We start from the raw sequence: 25,144 nt of genomic DNA on the forward strand, positions 1-25,144 counted from the left end.
CAACTCCTATTGGGAGGCTGTGCCTTAGGTGGTTAGAAACCTTCTAACTTTCAGCCTGAATTTATTCATGGACAGTCTATATCTATTTGTTCTTGAGCCAACACTGTCTTTCAGATTAAATAGCTCTTCACCCTTCCTAATGTTTACCCCACTAAGGTATTTGTAGAGAAATCATATACCCTTCTCAGCCTTTTTTCGCTAGACTAAACAAGCCAAGCTCTTCCAATCTTCTCTCATAAGATAGGCCTTCCATTCCCCTGATCATCCTAGTTGCTCTTCTCTGCCCCTGCCCAGTCTGAACTGTTTTTAAAGTACAATGAATTATCACTCTATTCTCTCGTTTTTTCTTTTTAGAAAGCGCCACCAAAATCAAAACATATCAAGATCCAGATGCAGCATGCATCTCAATTAGAGTTGCCAGGCATCCAGTTTTCAACTGGAATGCCCAGTCAAAAAGGGACTCTGGCAGCTCCAGTCATTAAAAGTCCAGTCAGCGGCGCAGAGGGGCTAAGAGAGGCTCCCTCCCTGCCCTGGCTCTGTGCAGCTCCTGGAAGCGGCCAGCATATCTCTGTAGCCCCCGCCATGAGCACCAGCTCTGCAGCTCCCATTGGCCAGAAACCACAGCCAACTGGAGCTGTGGGGGCGGTGCCTGTGGATGAGGGCAGCGCGCTGAGCCTCCCTGGCTGTCCCTGCACCTAGGGGACACAGGGATATACTGGCCACTTCTGGGAGCCACCTGAAGTAAGCACTGCCTGGAGCTCGCACCCTGACCTCTCCTCCTGCACCCCCAGCTAGAGCCCCCAGCCCCCTGCTCCAGCCCTGAGCCTCCTCCGGCACCAAACTCCCTCCCAGAGTCTGCGCTCTCTCCTACACTCTGAACCCCTTTGCCCCAGCCTGGAGCCCCCTCCTTTACCCCAAGCCCCTTATCCCCAGTCCCACCCCAGAGCCCACATCCTCTCCCGCACTCTGAATCTCTTGGCCCCAGCCTGGAGCCCCCTTGTGTACCCCAAACCCCTCACTCCTGGCACCACCCCAGAACCCCACTCCCTCATGCACCCCAACCTCCTGCCCCAGCCCAGTGAAAATGAGCGAGTGAGCAAAGGTGGGGGCAAGTGAGTGATGGAAGGAGGGGGGATGGAGTGAGCGGGGCTGTGGCCTTGAAGAAAGGGCAGGGCAAGGGAGTTTGGTTTTCTGCAATTAGAAAGTTGGCAAACCTAGTCTCAAGCCTGGCCGGGATTGCAAGACTCTCACGTACAAAGTTATAGAATGCAAAGCAGTATGTTTCACTTAATAAAGATGATGAACTGCATGTTTTTGATTTCCAGGAAAGAGCACTGAGCTGGTAGAAGGCCAGGAGGGTTGTGAAGATAAATTTACTGATGTTTGAGAAGCACTCAGATACTATGGTGAGAGAACCATAAAAATGCCAAGGGGTAAATTAATAATTTTGTAGTCTCTTCTGGGTTTGGATGGTGCTCAATAAATATGATCATGGCCCATCCATTGAATGAGTAGGATACAAAGAAATAGTCAATAACTAATTATCCATTCACTAAATATGGCAAGAGTCCTCTGTGGAAAAATAGTACGTGATCATGTAATTCAAGACTATATCATAATATATACTCACAAGAGGGCTGAATTATGGCGTACAGGCACCCTGAAATCTGACATTTCCTAACTTTTGAGTCTTTGACGTTGTGACCTTAATAGTGTTTTTAAACATATTTTTGTGTCTGATTTTATTTATATAAAATAAACTATACACATACAACACAACATTGTGAATGGAAGTTGTGTATTTATTTTATATATACACATATATACAAATTAGATATTAATGTTGTAAATGTATATATAACAGACAAAAATATGTTCAGAGAACACTAGTAAGGTTGCAAAGTCAAGTGGCACAAATGTAGCTCTTTCATAAGCAAAATCAGGCACCAGTTGAGGACTCCATGCTCTCCAGATACCAGTCATCCCAAGAAACATGGATGTTCAATGTTCAATTGGCTGAACCCAGATGTGCAGTTAGACTCACGAATGAGGAAAGCAAAACAAAAAACTGAACAATGGGGAAATACATACAGCCAACTTTCGCAGACTGGCAAGCATTTCATTCTGATCTTTAAAGCCAGTTGTATGAATCCTGCTCACTGCATCCTCTTTCTCTGTAAGCCATGAATCGAAAAGGCACTGAAAGAAATTAAGAGAAGGAAAAGCCTTCAGTAAGACCATTCAGAGTGCAATTTTTTGAACAATGTTCTGGTTTATAACTGCTAACACTATGTACCTGCTCCTCAGCAAATTGCTGCCACTTCCGAAGAATATCCTGCAGAAGGACCCAGCGATCCTCTGTCCATCTACAAATGGCTGCCCACCGGTCTCCCAGATCCTAAAAAGAAAGCAGCACACACACCACTTAGTAAACATTTAGTGTTATTGTGGCTCATAATATTTTCCCATGGCATTGAAAATCTTGATGAAAATACTTCAATAACCTTCCCTTTTAAATCTCACTCTTAAAATCATAAAACATTGTGTGTCATCCTGAATTGGATATCAGTATTGTTTGAAACAGAAGTGCAATGTAAAGAATTTGTGAAGCAGTAAAGCCAAGAAAAGGGAAGCAATTTAAATACCAAGATATGGATAGTATATCTGCATTAAGTCTGATACTACCGTGGTTTCTAAACTTGATGCTGCCAAAAACACAACAATTTGAAATGTAATTAGGGTTGTCCAGAGTCTTGATTATAATGGTAAAGTCCCAGATGCACTCAGATTATTCCTATCTGCTATAGGATAACATTGTCAGCATAGAAGATCAAAGTCCTTTATTTTTCTACAATGTTCCAGTGAGAATTATTGAAGCAAAAAATCTCCAAAGCACTAATTAAGCCATTTTCTATTGCCTAATGGATATCTGTGTACATGCACACTATTACCATTTGAGATTCTTGCATGATTCATGTTTAAAAAAAAAAAAGGCATATTCTCGCTCTCAATTTTAAGCAAAAATTCAGCTCTGTCTCTTACTTGCTCACTTCAGAGACAAATGCCTAAAATAGGAGGCGAGAGGTAATATAGTCGTGATTGTGCAAGGTGCTGTAAAGCTCTTTTTTTGCCACAAGTTTAAAATGAGTGCATTACTTGTGAGTGCCCCAAGTGAGTTATTCAGGTCTTCCCAAACAAACAACAGTAAAAATGTTATTGCAGCCCATGCCATCATATGCTTCCTTGTTGTTGATCTCACGCACACGTTTTGTGGCAAGGGGTCTCTTCAAATTTTCCCCAATTATTAGTATATTAGTAATTAAAGAAAGAATTGTGTCCATGGTAGGGATTGTAGTTTATGAGAAGAAAAGTGCAACATCTAAATAATTGACTTAAAACAAAACCAAAAATTCCTAATCGCCCCCCATACACCCACCCCCAAACCTCTTATACAGTGCAGCAATACCATAGACCTGTAGTATGAGTACAGGATCCAGCAACATTGTGTGGTAGGAATTGCAAGAATGTTATGTCACACTCCTCAGTAAAGTAAAAGGCACATTGTAGATGTCATCTGACTGTGTGGCCAGGCATGATACTGACTGCATGCCACAGCTGAAAAGTCAGCGGGTGACATGCTTTCCACTTCATTAAGTAGCAAACCAGAACTGCTCTCATACATTAAATGAAAAATTTCCAATATGAAGAGTTGTCTGAGATCTTATACTGACCTATATTAGAAACATGAAAAATATCACTGATCAACCTTCAGAGAGAGAATGGTAGATTTAAAACAGTGCCATTTTTTCGAGCAGCACATGCACTTGATACCATAAGACTGATTTTTTGAGTTCAGATTAAAGTTCATGCTCTCGGTATTTTATTAAAGAATGTCCTAGTGGGTATTAGTTTAGTTTCAATATTAGATCTGGACAAATAATGCATAAGAAAGCTTTCCACAAATATCCATTTAATTTTTTTTTCATTAAATAATTGTATCCATGTATATGCTCCTTTTGTTTGCTTTCCATAAAAGTTAACGTGATCAAGTTTTACAAGCTCAGTTAATACAAATTTCAAAAACTTCTGTACGTGAGTATTCATGGGAAACTATTTCACTGAAATTCGTATGCCAGAGTCTTTGCTCCTGAAATGCAATCCACTCAGAGAACAGAAACAATCCCTTGCAATGTATGTGACCTATTCACAATTAAGCAACACAGCTCAAACATAGTTAAAATTGACAGAGAATTGCTGATCATCAGTCCAACGAGGGGGGAAAAATGCAAAAAATATACTCAAATAAGTTTGAAAGATGAATTCAACAAATTTCCAAACTGTCTGTGAATATTCTATGAGCAGGTAAATACAGGATAAATTCAATTAATAAATAAGTAATCTTTAATTATTCACTCAACTCTGTTCCTTGTACTGATAAGCCCTAATGTGTTATGTAAGGATGCGTTTTGTAAAAGTGTGATCCTAAAGAACAGATGAGTTGTTTCTCAGCTTCCTTTTGTGGCCCAACCTGCTTCCAAACTCAGGACTGACCCTCAACTCATCTAGCCACCTCTTTCCCCAAGCCCAATATGTTCCCAACCATTTCTGCACACTGACCTCTTATAAATCCTGTCCCCCTGGCTCCCTAGACACCACAAGTTCTCTCCTTGTTGCTTTGCTTGCTTGCTGTAACATAGATCATCTATTTATTTTATTGCTTGACTGACTCCTTACTATAATCCAGTCTCTGGCTTCCGAGGCTAGATCCCTCCTGCAAACCTGGTTGTGGTGGCCACCAACCAGTTCCGACGGGGACTATTATCATTATTCATTAGATGCTAACACAGTACGCAGGATTCAACACATCCAAATAAGTGGGCTAATTACCTCCTCTAATGAATGTTATGTTCAAGTACTAACCATGGAGTAACACTCAGTGTTGTGTCTTGGTATTTATGGAAAATCTGACAATCATGTTTAACCAACATTCTGTTTATTTACAGATAAGGATGGACACTTCTTTTGCTTGTTTTTGGAATATAATGGCCTGATTTTCACTGAAGTTAATGGGTGATGAGTATGTTCAACACTTTTGAAAAATCAAGCCACAAAAGTTTAACAGAAGAGTTCAGAAATCAACATGATGACACCTAGTGTAAGATTCTGCTCCTCTGATTTAGTGTATAAAAAACCTTCTGTGGCCAGTCTGCTCCCCATTGACTAGACATATGTAACTCAATAAATTAATCCTTGCAAACTCTCTTAATAATTTACACTTATTAAACTGGCTCATGTTCTTTTGTTGAATTGCAATGCAATATAAGCCTAACAAATTCTTTGTTAAGAAAAACATCCATTTTTGATCAAACAAGGCTCTGTGGAAATCTGCCATAATAAAGGAAGAAGATTCAGATTCTCCTAAAAGCTACATTTTCCTGAAGATACCTAACAACTTACTGTTTGACCTAAACTACTATAAAGAGCACAAGACTAGCAATTCCTCAAATGCTAAACTCACCATACATGGTAGAGATAATCTATTAATGGGGTGAAATCCTAACCTTATTGAAACCATTGGCAAAACTGCCTGTGACAACTGCCACCCGCACATTCATCATAGTGGTATGATTATGATAGGATTATGATGCATTTTGTACAAGATGTGTCATGTGAGGTGTCATTGGAAAATGCTGAATACGATTATCCTATTTGTGAACATGTATCATTTTTTGTATCGGAAGTTATGAATATTGACTATGTATCTGTATTTCAAATGGGCTTACTCTGGGTAATAGACAACTAGCCTTTCAGATACAACAATGAAGCTAGACAGTGCTAATGGCTCATCAACAAAGACAATGGATCATGGAAAAGCTTAGCCTTCCTGTGAATGTTTCAGCCAGCCTATGAATAATGGCTGCTATGACTCGGCAAGGCATGTGACCAGACCATATGATACTGAACTCATTTTGGTACCTGTATTTTTCCACAAAGTGGGCTGGGAACTTAGCTTGAAACAAAGGATTCTTGCCTAATGGAAAAACTATATAAGACGGAGTGACATCATCTCGGGGCCTCACTCCCCACACAAGAGAACTCCTGGAATCACCTGAGAAACAAAGACTGAACTGGGGTAAGTGCTGGACCCAGACTAAAGGGATTTCTAACCTATGTAAGGAAACTTGATCGACTGCTTGTATCATCTGTCAGGGTGAGAAATTGCTAATTCAAATCCTATCTATCTAGTATATTAGTCTTAATTTATGTTATTTATTTATTTGCTATCACTTAAAATCTATCTTTCTCTAGTTAATAAAGTTGTTTTCTGTTTTATCGTAACTGGTGTGTTTTGAGTAAAGTGTCTGGGAAAATCTCAGCTCTGTAAACAAAGGCTGTTGCATATCATTCCGACATTGAGGGGGAAGCGAATTAATGAGCTTGCATTGTACAGATCCCTGTACAGTGTAAAATGGTACAACTCTGGGTTTATACTCCAGCAGGGCTGCAAGGCTGGGGAGCAGGGAAATTGGCTGTTGTCTCCTGTTTGTCCTTGAGTGGCTTAGGTAAAGCTCTCAGGTAGCTCAGTTGGGTGTGTGGCGCCACCTGCTGTCATGTTGGGTGATATCAGGGCCTGGAGCGCCTGGCTGTGTCACCAGCAGAACAGTGTGACAGGCCAGCCCAGCTGAATGGTTAGGAGGCACAGCAACAGCAATTCTACCTTCTCCCAGACGACACTCCAGGGGTGACAACCTTTCACACTCCCATTTAACTTCAATAGTATTTCACCATTTTGTTTTTTACTGGCTTCCACAGGTACTGCCTCTGATGTTCAACTTATTGAGGAACTATGCCAACATACTATGTAAAACTTTTCCCCCCAAGGAAAGGGTTGTAGTATGTACTTTTGGGGGATTTTTTTTCCCATTGCAATTTAGGGGAGATCACAGTAAAAGGACAGACACAGAAGCAGAAAAATACACCACCAAGGTCACCACCACTGTTTTGAACATACCCAGAATTACAGCTGGTCAGAAATTCTCTGACGGAAGACTCTTCTTCCATAACAAAATGCTGATTTGTCTAACTTAAAAATTTGGTGGGGACAGACTGATTTAGACAGAGTTGTAATTGGACACAGGCAACTTCAGAAAACGGCCTGATTTCTTGACAGCTCACCTGGTGAGCTACTGGGAAGCTTGAGCTTCCAGCCTCCCCGATACCCTTCAGCCTGGCAGGCAGACTGCCTCAGAGCCAGGACTTCATTTCCCTTTCATGGAGAACTTTGAAATTTTTGCCTTTCCTTACCTTTAGAAAGAAATGGAAGTTTGAAATATCAAAATCCTTTACAAAACAGAATTATCTTTCACCACGCAGCTGTACCCAAAATAAAGCTTTACTGTTCCATTTGAATTTTCATTCCTTGACCTTCACTTGTACAGGTATATATTTTTCTGCCTGCCAGCAAACACTTGTGTATGCTCTTTACGTAGTCTAATTTGCAAGCATTATTATTTATTTACACTAGCAGAACCCAATAGTTACAAATACTAATGCCCGGCACGTATGCAGGTGTTAAGACTATTTAAAGGATTTGTGCAAGCATTAAAATTCCATGTTTCTGCAAAGTGAAGGCACAAGTATGTGTGTGCATATTGCATGTGCACAGCTGACAAGTTCTCTCTTCAATCTGCAAGCTTAAATGTCATCTATTTTTTCAGATCAATCACCAGTTAATTTAGTTTAGAATGGTGTTGCTATCTCCATCCCTACTTGTAAGAGACTATTAATACATATCTATTGTGAAGGACATAGGGCCTATTTATAATTATTTATGAATACTGGATATGACCTGGTTATTTGGGATAGTTGCTGTATGCCTATATTGGATCATTGGAATGCTAACTGTGTGCATATGTTGGATTAGTTTAATAGCAGGGTTGTTAGGAAATTAGTAGAAAGGCAGCAAATAACTCCAGATAATCAACCTCCCAGTACACATAGCGGTGTCATTAAGAGAGAGAGCCTGAGTTAATAGCTGGGAAGATGCTACTTCCAGGCTCCAGCCAAATTTACAAGACTTTCTCTGCCAAGACTTGGAATCAAAAAGACATTGAACAGTTAAACAGTCACTCTTTAGGTGGGGAGGCAGTTGTCAGGAATCTGTCTGCAGTGAACAGACAGATTCCACTGGCGAATCTGAAGCAGCAAGCCCTGCATGGCCCACTACGACAGGGTTGATGGTAAGGAGGATTGATGGTAAGACAGATGTGAGTATTGACCTTTTTGTTGCGTTAAAACCCCTTTAATCTTATGTTATTTTTTTTCCCTTTGTGTTTTAGATTAAACAATTCTTTGGTTTGAGAAAGGTGTCTGGTCACTGGTATTAACCACCGGTCACAAGCTTCCGAAGGGAATACGTGCAGTTGGGCCTGCTGGGTAAGTATGGTTAGACCTCAAGGTTCTATAGCCTGGAACCTGGTTTAAGAGTGGGAAAAACACATGATTTCACCCTGAGAAAGGTAATGGCCCAGGGCCTAAAAACTAAGGGACACACTCAAAGAGACCAGATTGGAGCCAGAAGTGCAGCTAGCTCTCTAACTGTGCCATCTACACCACACACATGCACAATCTAGTGCCATTATAAAATCTGTGCAACACACCCAACCTTGGTGCTTTAATAAACCCAATTTCACAGAGCTGAAAACAATTATAAGCCAAATCATCTGGGAGGAAGAATTTAATTAGAAAAATGTGCATGTTATTTGGGAATTATTTAAGAACACCTTACTAGATGCCCAAAATGCTGCAATCCCCCAATTGAGGAAGAAGCCAGTGCTGGTTAAAATATTTAACTGGTTTACAGTGGAAGTGAAGAAAGCTATATTAAGAAAGAGAAAGAGAAAGAAAGGAAGGAAGAAAGAGAAAAAATGATAGTAATGAACATAAATCACAAGCTAGGAATTGTGGGAAATGATAAGAGAAGCAGAGGGACTCAAGAGAAATATATGGCCAGCAGAGTTAAGGCCAATAAGTTAAGAACAATAAGGATTATTTTTTTGGAAAAAAACAAAACAAAACAAAACTATATTAAACTTGCATCCAACAGTTTTAATAGAGCTGGCTGAGCTGCTTGCGGACTATTAATGTTTATTTTTAATAAGCCTTGGAATTTGGGGAAGTTCCAGAAGGCTAGAAGAAAGCTAATGTTGTGCCAATTTTTAAAACAGGAAAGTGGGATGACCTGAGTAAGTAAAGGCCTGTGAGCCTGACTTCCATCCTGGGTAAGATAATGGAGTGGCTGATACAGGACTTGATTAATCAAGAATTAAAAGAAGGTAATGTAATTAACACAAATCAACATGAGTTTATGGAAAATAGATCCTGTCAAACTTACCCTTTCTGTTTAAAAAAAAAAAATAATAATAATTAACCATTGGAACAATTTACATTTTCATGGTGGATTCTCCATCACTGACCATTTTTAAATTAAGTTTTGATTTTTTTTCAAGAAGATCTGCTCTAGGACTTATTTTGGGGAAGTTCTATGTCCTATGCTATACAGGAGGTCAGACCAGATGATCATAATGGTCCCACTCCTTTCAACCCACCTCCACAGAGAAAGTATATGAACTGAGAAGATGGGAGAGGACAAAGGAAAAAGGACATGGGATATTCTAGTTAAGGAAGAACTCAAAGGAAAGGAGAAATTATTCTACACAACTCAAACTACAAATATCTTCTCTAACAAGAGACCTAGAAAAGGCCACTCAGGCAGCAAGGCTAGCTGTAGTACCTACTTCTGGCTCTAATGTGCTTATGACTTTAATGGAGTGTTTGCAGAGAGCAGACAATGCCCCAAAATTAAATTGCACGATCTTCAAAACAGAGATGGAGGGAGCAGTTACTTCTTAACCTGAAATTATTGCTACAGATACAGCACTGGTCACAGCAGATTTAGCAGCTGCCCGGGTTGCATTCCAGCAATATGGTCTATAACCAAGATGAGAAAACAATGGCTGTTAGAAATATGTAGACATGTTCACATGCAAAGCAAAATCAGGAAACATTTGTTTTTATCTAGTGTAAGTGTGAATTTGGGCATTCCTCAAGATTTTTTTTAACTTTATGCCACAGAATTATCATTATTTGTCATTGAGCGACGTTCACGTAGGGGGAACAATTAAGCTATGGTGAGTGTGGGCTTTGTAGGCCACATGTTTCATTGTCTGTCATATAGATATCTGATTCCTCATGGGCTAATAATTTCATGCAGTATCCTTCAAGCTAATATATGACTAGCAGTATCCAGGATGGAGTTGTGTGTTACAGTACACTGCAGTTTCCAATGTACAATACAATACATTAAAATGGATAGAGAAAGTGGATTTGAAAGGCGTGGAACTTGTATTAGCTGCACAAACATGCACAAGTGCCTATCATTTAACACAACAGATGAGTACATTGTTCAGGTGACTGATCTACAACCCTTTGTAACTGTCACATTATAAACACTTCATAATAAAGATATGATGGAAATATTCTCAATAGCTGTACAGTCAAGTACCTTTCCAATTCCTGGAGCCATAAGAACTGACATTATCTTTCTTGCTGATATTTTAGCTACACACAAATTTCCTGCCTCCGCTTATGCAAACTCCCAGCCCTTTGAAACTACTACCGGAGGAGTTGGTCTTTGAGTGCTGATTACCTGTTGCCAGAGATTGGATTTCAAAGGCCCAAGCTGTATAAAGAAATGTTTGAATTGCCACCAGAGCGATGGTTCTGGTTCTGAATCTGAGCCAGCTATAAACTTGTAACCAGAGGGAAGATCCGGTTGTGGGTTTTGAAGGACTGGCACCTACCAGAGCCAGAGGTTGGAGTTGGGGGTGACCTCTGGTAACCTTTATAGTATTCCAGGTTCTTTTATTGTTTTTAATGTTTTCTTTGTAATGATTTTACCTGAAGAATAAATGTGCTTGCTTAGAAAGAGCTGTGTGCTAACTTATAACTGCAGACAATTACACTGTTGATGACCTCAGGAGAGAAAGCAAACACATACCTTTTAGGCAGTCTGGCTTGCTGGGATTACCACAGGATAAGCAGGGCACTATGGCACCTTAAAGAGTCCCCAGTCAGGAGGCAGTGTTCTCTGCCCATGAGAGGGGATGGCTGAGGAGCTGCGAGCCTAAAGTGGGTACCCTAGGTGGACCATGAAGGGCAAATACAGTTGCAGTTACCATGAAGCTGCGATACTTACCTTTTACTTTACAGATTTGTATTGTGTACTATTCTTCTGATGTTTTCTAAATAAAGCAACTTATCTTATACTTAAGCAGCTTTGTTTATACCTCCACAGTTAAAAAAAAAAAAAAAGTCTTTGCTGTCAGCATCTACAGTAACAATTCTACACATGGCTGCATCCCAGTGATCTATATTTAGAAACATTCTTCCTTAATCTAGTGGCCTGCACCAGCTCAATGATGCAAGGTCACTCCAAATGCTTGATTTGCACACTTGAGAAGAGACCATGTTTCCAAGAAAACTAAACAAGACAAATTACAACCCTCAGCCCCAGAAAAGCTGTACAATTCCAAAGCAGCACAATAATTACACTTCTTTCTTTTATTGTCTCTATAGTTAGACCAGGCAAAGTATTTTTTAAAAATGATAGATAATGGTACTGATAGATGGTTTAAACTGTAACCAGTACTAAACCAATCACTTCTAGTGACAGATCGTAGCAAACATGACACGGAGGTTTTTGGGGTAAACCTATTTAAGAAACAAATTTGTAACAAATTTACAGGCACAAATATCATATAAGAAGTCTTCACTTCTATGATAAACATTGATTATTTAATCATATGGTGCTCAGTTCTGCCACCTTTACTTATGTTGAATAGGATCTTACTCTGCTGGTAGCCCCACTGAAATCAATGACTCAAACTTCAGCTGAGGAATAGCTGTGGGGCACATCCTGGGGCTACCAATTCAATCCAGAGCATAAATCATAGCAGCATACCTTCTCTCTCCCCTGAAATTCCACTCTCTCTACTCCTAGAAAAGGAAGTTTCACAGATCCCTACCCCCAAATGAAAACTGTTTCATTCTTTTTTAAAAATGAGTCCTTTGAGGGAATGCTTTTTTTATGGATATGTAAAGGTAAAATAGGGGAACAATAATAGCCTGATAAAGATTGAATGAAGCAAACATGGGAATCAGAAAAACAAACAAAATTAACTGGCAGGAGCACTAAGAGTAAACATACAGTAAATTATAATAAGCAGTCTTGAGTCTGCAACTAATGGAAGAATTTTGGTAAAAGATGCTTCTCTAATGAAGTCAGGCTAACCACTGCTGGACTGGATGTACCAGTAATCTGTAGAAATTTTGTTTGTGTCTACATGTCTAACAACATACAAAAACAAGAGAGAATTATATGTTCTGCAATAGTAATTATGGTATTAACCCAGATTTACCTTTTCTCAATCTATTCTGATATAAGAACTTTTTACGTGAACTACAACAATGGATCATAGATCAAAAGATAACTTTATAAACGTTAGTACAAATACATAATAAGCTATGTAAATAAAACTACCTTTAACATCAGGGCCTGGGTCTCAGCTTCCCTCAGCTAAGCAAACAGGAAGTCCCATCAGGATGCACATTAAAACTCCATGATTCTCTAGATACAGCATTGGGCAGAGGGAGCTGGTGACTGTCCCTAAGGGTCCTTTTGGTTACTGAGTACAGTTGGAGCAAAGTAGGCTCCAGACACAACTCCTTTTTACCTTCTGTGCCAGGGAATACTGGAAGGGTAAAGTCCCTCTAGTCTAGTGGTATCAAAGTTCACATAACAGAGTAAAGATGCTGGTGAATTTAAATGAAAAATAAATAGTAGGTTGACTAAAAGGGATCATGACTTTTCATGTCCAGGTAGTGATCCCCTATTGACTGTTTAAGTCTTTGAGGTGAACAAAAGGAGGTTGGTTGTGACTCAGAGATGTGGGGGTTTGGTGACTCAAAGAACAGAAATCTTGTCATTTCCTTGTGGTGTGGAAGGGGGCTGAAGGAGGTCAATCTGATTTCTCACTTCCAAAGGATGTTAGTGGAGGAATTCTTAACTCCCAGTCCAGGTAAGAAGCTTGTTTGATTCCCTAGTACCACTGTACTCTAGTGCTCATTGTCTCTAATACAGCGGTACTAGAGAATCAAACAAGCTTGTTACCAGTACATCAGCAGTCCATGGAGAACTGGCTGGACACACGGTTCTAGCTCTCTTTGTTTTTATTGCTATGTGACATTAAAAGAAACATTTAAATACTTTCTTAATATTAATTTTCCATTTAAGCAATTTCTGTAGTTCTTGAAACAGAAGGGAAAGGGGATGCTCATAATTTCTCTATAAAAATGTGGCCAATATGATAAAGTTTTAAAATACCTGCTCTAGTAGCTTTACCTCAAGTTTACCTAAGAGCGACTCACTCTTTCAGGCAGTATTCAAGCCTCTCTGGTGACATAACAAAGGATGTTGGGAAAAGATTGCCTGGCTGGTTAGATATTGGATCAGAAGGCAATTTAGGATCTGCTTTGGTTGAAGGTTAATAAGGCCTGGTCTACACTAGGCGTTTATGTCGAATTTAGCGCCGTTACATCGAATAAACCCTGCACCCGTCCACACCACGATGCTATTTAGTTCGACATAGAGGTCTCTTAAATTCGACTTCTGTACTCCTCCCCAACAAGGGGAGTAGCGCTAAATTCGACATGGCCATATCGAATTAGGATAGGTGTGGATGGAAATCGACGCTAATAGCTCCGGGAGCTATCCCACAGTGCACCACTCTGTTGACGCTCTGGACAGCAGTCCGAGCTCGGATGCTCTGACCAGCCACACAGGAAAAGCCCCGGGAAAATTTGAATTCCTTTTCCTGTCTGGGCAGTTTGAATCTCATTTCCTGTTTGGACATCGTGGCGAGCTCAGCAGCACTGGCAACGATGCAGAGCTCTCCAGCAGAGATGGCCGTGCAATCGCAGACTAGAAAGAGGGCCCCAGCATGGACTGATCGGGAAGTCTTGGATCTCATCGCTGTGTGGGGAGATGAGTCCGTGCTTTCCGAGCTGCGCTCCAAAAGACGGAATGCAAAGATCTATGAGAAGATCTCTAAAGCCATGGCAGAGAGAGGATACAGCCGGGATGCAACACAGTGCCGCGTGAAAATCAAGGAGCTGAGACAAGGCTACCAGAAGACCAAAGAGGCAAATGGATGCTCCGGAGCCCAGCCCCAGACATCCCGTTTCTACGAGGCACTGCATTCCATCCTAGGTGCGGCCGCCACCACTACCCCACCAGTGACCGTGGACTCTGAGGATGGGATATTGTCCACGGCCGGTTCCTCGGACATGTTAGCGGACGGGGAAGATGAGGAAGGAGATGAGGAGGACGAGGCAGTCGACAGCGCTTGCAACGCTGATTTCCCCGACAGCCAGGATCTCTTCATCACCCTCACAGAGATCCCTTACCACCCGTCCCCAGCCGTTAACCAGGACACAGAATCAGGGGAAGGATCAGCCAGTAAGTGTTTTAAACCTCTAAACATTTATTTTTAACAGAACAGGAATTTTAACAATACCAACAATGGGTTTCTCATGATTAGTTTGCCCTAGGCGCTTAACGTTTCAGTCCCTGGCAGTGCAACTATTAAAAACAAATCTAACAATGTCCGGTTTTGCATGATTGTTCTGCCCAAGCCGCTCTACTGTTTAGTCCCTGCCACTGCAGCTACAGTAAAATGCGGTCTACATGTCCGGGGATAGAGCAGAAATCCTCCTGGGACATCTCGACGAAGCTCTCCTGGAGGTAATTGGAAAGCCTTTGCATCAGGTTCCTGGGGAGAGCGGCCTTATTGGGTCCTCCGTGGTATGAAACGTTTCCGCGCCAGGAGACCATCAGGTACTCCGGGATCATTGCCCTGCAGAGCATGGCGGCATACGGCCCTGGTCTTTGCAGGCTTTCCCAAAACATTCTTTCTTTATCTCTGTCTGAGATCCTCATCAGGGTGATGTCGCTCATGGTGACCTGCTTTGAATTAGGTAGGGGAATGTTAGTATTGGGACTGCTTGCCCGTTCCTTTACAGAACTGTAACCGCCGGTTTACAGCAACGCGGTGGAGGCGGCAGAGGGGCAGCATACAGGGATCTTTCCCTGGGACAGCCGCGAGGGGGTGGGACAGGGGCAGAGTTGATGTTTGCCGGATTGCTGGCAGCAGGGACTAGCATTGCTTTCAATGTGAAAGGAGGCCAGTGCTACTATCAAAGTTTTAAGCAGCCACAAGTCTACGGCTTACCATGTCTGCCTGCTACACAAATTCCGGTGTCCTGCCCCGCTTCTCAAATCGGCAGTGCAAGACCCCAGGCACTGAATGCGAGGGCCGAAAATTCGACCTTGTCCTGAGTGCGCATGTGATAGGTACAGTGCATGGTCTTGTTCACAGAGAAAGACTATGTTCTTTGTTCACAACTACATTTATCTTTCTGAGGAATTCACTCCCTTTTTCCCATTCCCACAGCCACATCTGCGACTGTCTCCCAACCCAGCCTGGCATCACACACCCAGAGGCTAGCGCAGATTAGGCGGAGGAAGAAGAGGACGCGGGAGGACATGTTCTCAGAACTAATGGGCTGCTCCCGAGCCCAGACAGCACAGCAGACCCAGTGGAGGGAGAACTTGTCCCAAATGCACCGGACACACATGGAACGTGAGGAGAGGTGGCGGCAGGAAGACCAGCAGGCGACTCAAACGCTGCTTGGACTTATGAGGGAGCAAACGGACACGCTCCGGCGCCTTATTGATGTTCTGCAGGAACGGAGGCAGGAGGACAGAGCCCCGCTGCAGTCTATCAGTAACCGCCCTCCCCCGCCACCAAGTCCCATACCCCCCTCACCCAAAGTCCAAAGAAGGAGGGGCGGCAGAGTCCGTGAAAACTCTCACTCCACCCCTGCAGACTGCTCAAGCACCAGAAGGCTCTCATTCCCCAAAATTTGAAAAATCCTTTCCTTCCCGCCTCACCCAAGCCCCCGTCCAAGTTTCACCCCCCAGTTTCATGTGTGGTTGTTAATAAAAAATACGTTTCTGTTCATTACTGTTTCCATCATGTTCTTTAGAGGAGAGTCTGTCTGAAGGGGGGTAAGGGGGTTGGTAATTGGACAGGACAGCAGCAGGGCACACACACAGTGCAGTCACTAGTTACCCTGGTCAGTCTGGGAGGTGGTTTTCATGTTCTGGGGGGGGGGGGGGTTGCTCTGTGACTTTGTGGCGGGGGAGGGCAGTTACAGATCTTATGCAACGGCCCTTATCCTGGATCACAGAGCCACGCTGCAGGGGATCTGTAACCCTCCTCCCCCTGCCACAAAGTCACATAGCCACCACATACACGCAGTCCCCATCAGGAGGGCTGGCAGGCTCCGTTGAAACAACCAGTCCACCACTGCGGAGCCTGTCATTCCTGCAGTTTAGAAGCGTCATTTGCATCAGTACACTACACCCGCTCCCCACCACAGTCTGCATCCCAGGTTTAAAACATTCCCGCGAAAACAGTAATAAAGAAAACGGTGTCCATTAACAAAATAGAAGTCATTTTATTTTTAAAGGTGTGTTGGAAGGGGGTGAAGGGGGTATGTAACTGGAGAGGATAGTCAACATTGACTGGGTAAAGAAACGGGGGCAGGTTCAGCTTCTCTGTACACAAACTCAAAAGTCACAGGTTACCCTGCTCACTCAGGAACCTAGCTTTCAGAGCCTCCCGGATGCACAGCGCGTCCCGCTGGGCTCTTCTAATCGCCCAGCTGTCTGGCTGGGCGTAATCAGAAGCCAGGCTATTTGCCTCAACCTCCCACCCCGCCATAAAGGTCTCCCCCTTGCTCTCACAGAGATTGTGGAGCACACAGCAAGCTGCTATAACAATGGGGATATTGGTTTCGCTGAGATCACAGCGAGTCAGTAAGCTTCTCCATCTCCCCTTGAGATGGCCAAAAGCACACTCCACCACCATTCTGCACTTGCTCAGCCGGTAGTTGAAGAGTTCTTTTTCAGTGTCCAGGGCGCCAGTATAGGGCTTCATGAGCCAGGGCATTAGCGGGTAGGCTGGGTCCCCAAGGATGACTATAGCATCTCCACATCCCCAAGAGTTATTTTGTGGTCCGGGAAGTAAATACCTTCCTGCAGCTGTCTAAACAGACCAGAGTTCCTGAACACGCGAGCGTCATGAACCTTGCCCGGCCATCCGACGTTGATGTTTGTAAAACGTCCCCGATGGTCCACCAGTGCTTGCAGCACCATTGAAAAGTAGCCCTTTCTGTTGATGTACTGGCTGGCCTGGTGGTCCGGTCCCAGGATAGGGATGTGAGTTCCATCTATAGCCCCACCGCAGTTTGGGAATCCCATCGCGGCGAAGCCATCTATGATGGCCTGCGCGTTTCCCGGGGTCACTACCTTTGAGAGCAGTACCTCAACGATTGCGTTGGCTACTTGCATCACAACAGCCCCCACGGTAGATTTGCCCACACCAAAGTGGTTCACGACTGACCGGTAGCTGTCTGGCGTTGCAAGCTTCCAGAGGGCTATGGCTACTCGCTTCTGGACAGTCAGGGCTGCTCGCATCCGGGCGTCATTGCGCTTCAGGGCAGGGGACAGCAACTCACAAAGTTCCAGGAAAGTCCCCTTCCGCATGCGAAAGTTTCGCAGCCACTGGGATTCATCCCAGACCTGCAGCACTATGTGGTCCCACCAGTCCGTGCTTGTTTCCCGGGCCCAGAATCGCCGTTCCACAACATCCACATGACCCATTGTCACCGTGATGTCCTCGGCGCTGGGTCCCGTGCTTTCTGACAGGCCTGTGCTACTCTCAGACTTCAGGCCCTCACCGCGGTGCCGTAGCCTCCTCGCCTGATTTATCTGCATCTGCCTCTTGGAAAGGTGGATGATAAGCTGCAAGGCGTTGACAACGGACACAACTGCAGCGATGGTCGCAGCGGGCTCCATGCTCGCAGTGCTGTGGCGTCCGCGCTGTCACTGACCAGAAAAGTGTGCGAACTGATTTCCCGCCGGCGCTTTCAGGGAGGGAGGGAGGGCGGTAGTGACGGACGGATGACGACAGTTACCCAAAAGCACCGACACATTTTTTTACCCAGAAGGCATTGGCGGCTCAACCCAGAATTCCAATGGGCAGCGGGGACTGCGGGAACTGTGGGATAGCTGCCCACAGTGCACCGCTTCCAATGTCGATGCTTTCCCTGTTAGTGTGGACTCACAAAGTCGAATTACTGTCCTTAGTGTGGACACACACGTTCGACTTTGCAATATCGATTCCACATATTCGATTTAAGTGAAATCGAACTACTCTCATAGTGTAGACATACCCTAAGATGCTGCTGCAGTCTAATTTCTTTCTTTTATATCCCCTTCTGGTATACTGGTCTAGGTATCCAAAACAGTTTAAGAGCCCCCACTGGGAAGCCAGATAATGAAATTCAAATAGAAGATGACAGATTATTTCATTTTGACCGAGATGTTCACAGACAAATATTGACCCAAAAAGAACACTGGTACCTTATATTTAAAAATGGAAGGGACAAGAAATGCAAGACAAGGTCTATCGTACATGGATAGTTGAAGTAACTCTGAAATGTTAGAAACAGTGTTTAATGAGGGACAGTTACCTGTCTGCTCTCTAAATTTCAGGAAAAGAGTAAGCTGCATTAGACACCATGTCCAGGTAAGTTTAAGAGCATATTTTCAAGAAGTAGGCTCAGGCATACGGATTTATGTGTGCACCAAGAGATGTACAAGTTGATTGTAAAAAGCTATCCCTGCAATCTTATAAAAGACAGAGTTATGACCTGTTGATAAGGATAAAAATTGCCACTATTCGGTGATAAAGTGAATACTATGTTGTGAAAGGTGCTGGGATTGATTTAGTGGTGCATATGGTGCAGTAACTGTATGAGGTTTTTGCATCCTGGATTCTCAGGGGTGGAGTTGATGTCAGTACCATCTTAGAAGCATTAGTTAGGCAAGTCAAAGAGCTTTTATAGGTTTTTTTTTTTTTTTTTGCAGGGTTGTAGGTAAGGCCAAATTTGAATGGGTAGCTGCAAATAACATACGGTGGCTGTTAGGCTCCATATATATATATATATATATACACACACACACACACACACACACACACGAAAAAGTGGGATTCACTGGATACTGGATGGCAAAAGTAGATTTTAAATTTATGAACTGTTAATTTCATCATAAAAATAGTGAATCCACATTTTCCTCAGCACAGAGTTACTCAATTTTGCTAAAGCTAGTGGCTTTAATTAATAATTTTGGTTTAACAAGAGGTTTGTCTTCCAGTGAGATATTAGAAAAGTTCAAAGGTCCTATGGAAAAAAGCTACACAGACAACCTTAATTCTGGCATTTCCTATCATAAGTGTTTCACTTTGCTACCTTAATGTTCTTTTAATGTAGTTTTTTGTATGTAATATTATTTGTGTGTCTTTACAATGCATTTTTAAATAAGCATTTGATAACGTTATCATGTCTTTTACAAAACCAAAGTTGAGAGAGATGGTAGCAGGTAAACTTTGATTGGGGCTATGTGAAATTGAGGGAAGAAAGTCATGAAATTCTCCAAAATTTTATTTCACCATTTTCTACCTCTGAAAATTCACAAAAGCAGTAATTTGGCTGTGAATACACGGACGGGCAAGATGTTTACCCCTTTTGCCCCAAACAGCAGTTGTTCTAAAATGGTTCCATTTTCATTAGAAATGGCCTCAGTAACGTATGAAAACTTCACAGAGAATGGGTCAGATTTTGAAGTTGTAAGACATGCCCAAACACTTAAGTTTCTAGAAATCTGAATTTTAACAAGAGTATTTTGAATGTGTGTGTGTGTGTATGTAGACTAGCTTCTATGTCTCACTTTGCTATTGGAGCTACAAATGAAGCACCCATATGAACCATATATAAATAAAAAATGCACCAGTATTTCTCAGGACAAACAGAATGATTTGTTCCTAAGTACAGCTGCACTGTACACAGTACTACTAGTTTGTCACATTCCATAGTACATCATGCCACTAACACCCTAGAACAAGGAATCTCATTCAGCTTGGAGATTTCAATGCATATTTTGCAAGCTGGAGCTATGCCATCAAGAAAGCTTCAGAGTGCCAATAAATGTAACTGCTGTTGCCACCACTAGTACAACGAGGAGGGGGAAAGCTGATTACTTGGCCCTGGTCCTGAAGATGGGCGAAGATAGTAGTGTTGAAGGGGTGGGGTGGACACACAGGGAGAGAAGAAGCGGACCTCAAAAATGTCAAAGATTGCATTAAGTTTGGGTGCTTATTTGTTTTCAGCCACACCTCTGAACTTTTTGAGATGTGCATATCACTATTTTGTATCCTAAAAAAAAAAAAAGCATAGGTTGCATATTCCCTATAAGCACTAAATTAACCTAAATTATTGCACTATTAGGTTTTTTCAACTCTCCACCTACATGCTCTCTGAACAGCAAAACAGCAGCAGAAGAAAGTCTTTAATGGGGGCGGGGGAAGCCTAAATTGTGCTGCGAACTTTCTCTAAGGGATCCTTTTCATGACACATCCTATGTAAAAAGTCGGTTGTGCAGGGAACAGTAATATAACTAATTATATTTAGTACATTTTTTAACCTAAACCCACATTTCATTTCCATGAAATGAAAGGAGGAATTACCTTCCAGATGATTCACAGAAAAAGCAGTCTTCCCAATACTAATTTCATTTCAGAGGATGATGGGAACCACAAAGACATATGTGAGAAAAGACGACTAAATCTCAGCTAAAGTGACAGATGACACTGAGGAAGATTTTCAGATTTATTTTTCAAATGTAAGGCATTACAAACTTGGTTGCAATAATCAGAGTCCTTATGTCTGTGAAAATCTGGCAGTGAAGTGGCAGTGAAGATGCTGCAAATAATTCAGGGCTAAAATGGCCACATTAGAGCTTTCAATTCCCAATGACGAAATTATATCTCCTCCGTACTTTACCATGGAACTTGTATTCCACCAATATAGGGGCAGTTCAGTATGCCTTCAAAAGTCTAATTCTTTTCCATAGTAAGGGAGAAAAATAAGTTATCCTGTCTTACACTCAAAGATTTCATAAACATACCTACAGTTTTTGTCATGCTATTGTATCAATGTGGCTGTTCATAGTTCCCCCCCCAAACTAGTTTCTTCTGCACTTTTGAATCTCCTAGAGAACACAATCAGCTTGGAAGTTGTACATCATACTCACAAGAGAACTAAACAACAGAAGACAATGAAAACACTGACTGCCCCCAATCTGATCCTTGAGACCTAAGGATCACAGTGTGACTGGTCCTGCCCAGATGTGCAAGACCCTTGTAACTAGAGCTGTTTGAATTTTTTTCAACGTTTTTTTTTTCCCAAATGAAAAATTTCTTTGCCAACACACAATTTATGGGAAAAAATAATTTTCATTGAAAATTTGTTTTTCCAACAAACTTTAGAAATAAAATTTCTTAACATTTTTGCTGAGTCAGCTGTTCTTCTGGGCGCTTCTGGTACTGTGCAGTCCCCTCACATACGTTCCAATGAGGGTTACAATTTAAAAGCCACATTTATAGTGCTAAAAGGCAATATATCTGTGCATATGTAATTAAGAACAATATCTGCTTTTCTGATTTTGTGCTTGCATATTTAAGAATTCCGGTAATAACAATGAGCACATTTTTTAAACCTGAGTGCCTAAAGGTATGCTCGTAAATGTAGGAAATGCCATGCTGGATCAGAGAAGACTAACTGTGCATTGTGTGAAAAACCATTTCCTTTTATCAGTTTTGAATTTGCCACTTTTCCATTTCATTGACTGTCTGCTGATTATTATTATTTGCACTGCAGTAGCACCTAGTGTCCCCAGTCAGAGCTCCACTGTGCTAGCCACTGTAAATAAATTAATGGAGATATCCTATCTCCTAGAACTGGAAGGGACCTTGAAAGATCATTGAGTCCAGCCCCCTGCCTTCACTAGCAGGACCAAGTACTGATTTTGCCCCAGATCCCTAAGTGGCCCCCTCAAGGATTGAACTCACAACCCTAGGTTTAGCAGGCCAATGCTCAAACCACTGAGCTATCCCTCCCCCCGTACAGAGGGCAGAGACTATCTAAAATAGATAGAGGTGAACGAGGGATGGGGGGAAAACAAGCTAGTAGTGAAACATCTATTTGGTATAAGAAGCAGTGGTCACACTTTCTTCCAGTAGACTAGGTGACATAACATTTATTCTGAATTTCCCTACCATCCCCCAGCTCCCCTTTTTTTACACTATGAGTGGGACATTATTTCAGTGGAAAAGGCATAATTTATCACTTATTGTTCCTGTACACAGCATGGAAAGTTTAGAAAAGATCTCTAGTTCTTGGACTCCTCCCCTTTTTTTTTAAAGGTTAAGTAAGAGTAGATGCTGTGGTATGTTGTTCCACGTTATGACAATTTTCCTCAGTTTATCAGCCACAATGGATACTGCATTTCTTTAGGAACTGCTCTTCTTGTAATTTCAGTACCCCAGTGACACAGGACAATGCAGCATCAGGAACAGAGATGGTTGCAAACAACTCAGTTTTGTTGTTGAACCAGATGAACATGAAATGCCTGCTTATGTCTGAGCCCTAAAGCGGTTGCAGCCAACTTGTTTTCCTCTCGTTCCCCTATTTGGAGATTGAGCATGAGACTAAATTGTGTCAGAGATAAGTAGCCTGAAGCAGCTGGCTGGAGAGATGACATTTCACCAGGATACAAAACAAATGCGCACAGAAAAAAATGAAAAAATAAGATAAGGTGGTTGAGATTGCACACTGGACAGGTACGCTTGTACCACTGTGTCTGGAGTAACTCAGAGCTTACCAAATCATTTAAAGCTCATTTTGATCAAATATTTCAGACATATTGTCAGAGTGAATGTTGTACCAGAGAACCTAAAAGAAGGGTTTTGTGTACATAGTGCACAAGGAAGGCTGGACAATTGCTTTTTTATCTTTAGTTTATAGATGGCATGTAACCCCTTTTTCTGATTTCATACAAAAAAACTTCACATTTTTAAATATTTAAGGCACTTTCCCCCCAAATATTTACATTTAGCCATGCACATAAAAAAGGGACTGACAAAAATATTTCTTGAGGGATGCTTAAGATGGATGCTATTTTTTTAATATATAAAGTAATTCAACATTTACCTGAAGTTGTTCTTCCAGTGCAGCAGTAGCTTTATCTCCACCACTTTCATCCACCACAACTACCATATGAGTAAGGGAATTCACCCTGACTTGTTCCTGTTCCAAGTCTTCTTGAAGTGCCTAAAAAGAAAAGGGGAAAAAAATCTATTATCGCTCTTTAGAGAGGAAGATTCCAGTCCCCAAACAGAGTTCTGTGCCAGAGTAGAATCTCTGACTAAAAAATGGGAATACATGAGCAGTAAGGTGCTACAATATGCAAGTATAGTTGTCCCTTTCTTGAAAACTATCTAGTACAATCTGTGTTTCCTCTCTAAGTGTTTAGTTCTCTCATCAACATTCAGAATGAAACTTTGGATTGAAAAAGATTTGTTGAGCTTGTGTAGTTGACATTTTATAAATATCAATTGCTTGCTCATTTTAAATGGATATTAGATTACTTTTTTAACAGTGTTTGTATATGTTATAGTATTACACATAAAAACTATGTTAAAGAACATTATTAAAGTTGCAATGTCAAATACCCAAAACTTAGGAAATACTAGTATTAAGGTTGCCTGTGCAACCTTAACTTTTCCCTCTCTTGTGTGGGTGCATTATGATGCAGTCTTTAATTACATGATCACATACTATTTTTGCCACAGGAGCCCTGCTTCAATCAGTACACAGGATGATTGGTGCCTACTTAATGAGCAGCTATTCAATGTGTTTTTTCTCCTCATTGTTCAATGTGTAGCCCCTGCCTTATTTACTGTACACTATTCAAACCTTGCTCTGAAGATAGTTTACATTTTACCTTAATGGACATTTTTTTTCTTTTATTTACTGCCTCATGGCCTTTTCTTTGGCAGTCAACATTATAGTCTGAGTGCATTACAAACATTAACGAATTTATTTTCGGATGAGTGGTAGCATCCCCATTTTACAGGCATAGAGAGATTAAGGCCAAAAGAAACTGTTAATTTTAGGTGTCCAGTCTCAGACTGCGAGGACCATAGTACTTAGCATTGCATAACACTTTATATGTTGCAAGTACTGTTCCTACTGACTGCAGTTGCAACTGCGAATTCTTTGCACTTCTGGAAATCAGACCCCAGGGTCTCAAGTCAGGAACCCAGAAATGAACAAACAAATAGAAACCACCTGTAAAAAATTTGGTTTCAGTGCCCAGTATCACATAGGAACTCTGTAGAACTGAATTCCACAGGGCAGCATAAAAGTGCCTTAGACATGAGACTATCCTTTCTCTTCCACTCTATGCATCCGAAGAAGTGAGGTTTTTACTCACGAAAGCTTATGCCCAAATAAATCTGTTAGTCTTTAAGGTGCCACCAGACTCCTTGTTGTTTTTGTAGATACAGACTAACACGGCTACCCCCTGATACTTGACACCATGCAAGGCACTAAATTTAGCCGTATGGAGTGGACATCCATCAACCTCAACAAAAAACTTGCACAGATACAGACAGACATCATCTTCCTCTCCAAATGCAAACAGATGGACATCATACCGAAAGGACTGAAGGTAAAAAATCCATTGCAATCAACATACTACACTGACTATGGTGAGAGACTGTGCCACACACTCTCAAAGAAACTGAGGAACCACCTGATCAGCATCCTGTACAGCAGACAGGAGAAGATCAAGAATGAGCTCTCAGAACTGGAGACTCTCATACAATACCAACCTTCCACACAAACTTCCACGTGGCTGGACTTTACAAAAATGAGACAAGCCATTTACAATGCACACTTCACTTCTCTACAGAGGAAAAAGGACAGTAAGCTATCTAAACTAATACCTGCCACAGGGGGCTACAACAATGGTACCCTCAACTCATCTAACAAC

General features: G+C 41.9%; 1 protein-coding gene across 1 annotated transcript in view; it reads right to left on the reverse strand.

Moving 5' to 3' along the window:
- LOC112125929 (dystrophin-like) overlaps positions 1-25,144 on the reverse strand; it is a 1,989,526-nt gene that overhangs the window by 1,210,774 nt on the left and 753,608 nt on the right. Inside the window, exons 13-15 of the mRNA XM_026648920.1 lie at positions 23,299-23,418; positions 2,297-2,398; positions 2,092-2,199 (exon numbers count right to left, since the gene is read on the reverse strand). Coding sequence (XP_026504705.1) covers positions 2,092-2,199; positions 2,297-2,398; positions 23,299-23,418 — 330 coding nt within the window. The remainder of the gene's footprint in view (positions 1-2,091; positions 2,200-2,296; positions 2,399-23,298; positions 23,419-25,144) is intronic.

This window comes from Terrapene carolina, unplaced genomic scaffold (genome assembly GCF_002925995.2).
Source record: "Terrapene carolina triunguis isolate 2854851 unplaced genomic scaffold, T_m_triunguis-2.0 Scaffold22, whole genome shotgun sequence".
Classification (NCBI taxonomy): Eukaryota; Metazoa; Chordata; order Testudines; family Emydidae; genus Terrapene; species Terrapene triunguis.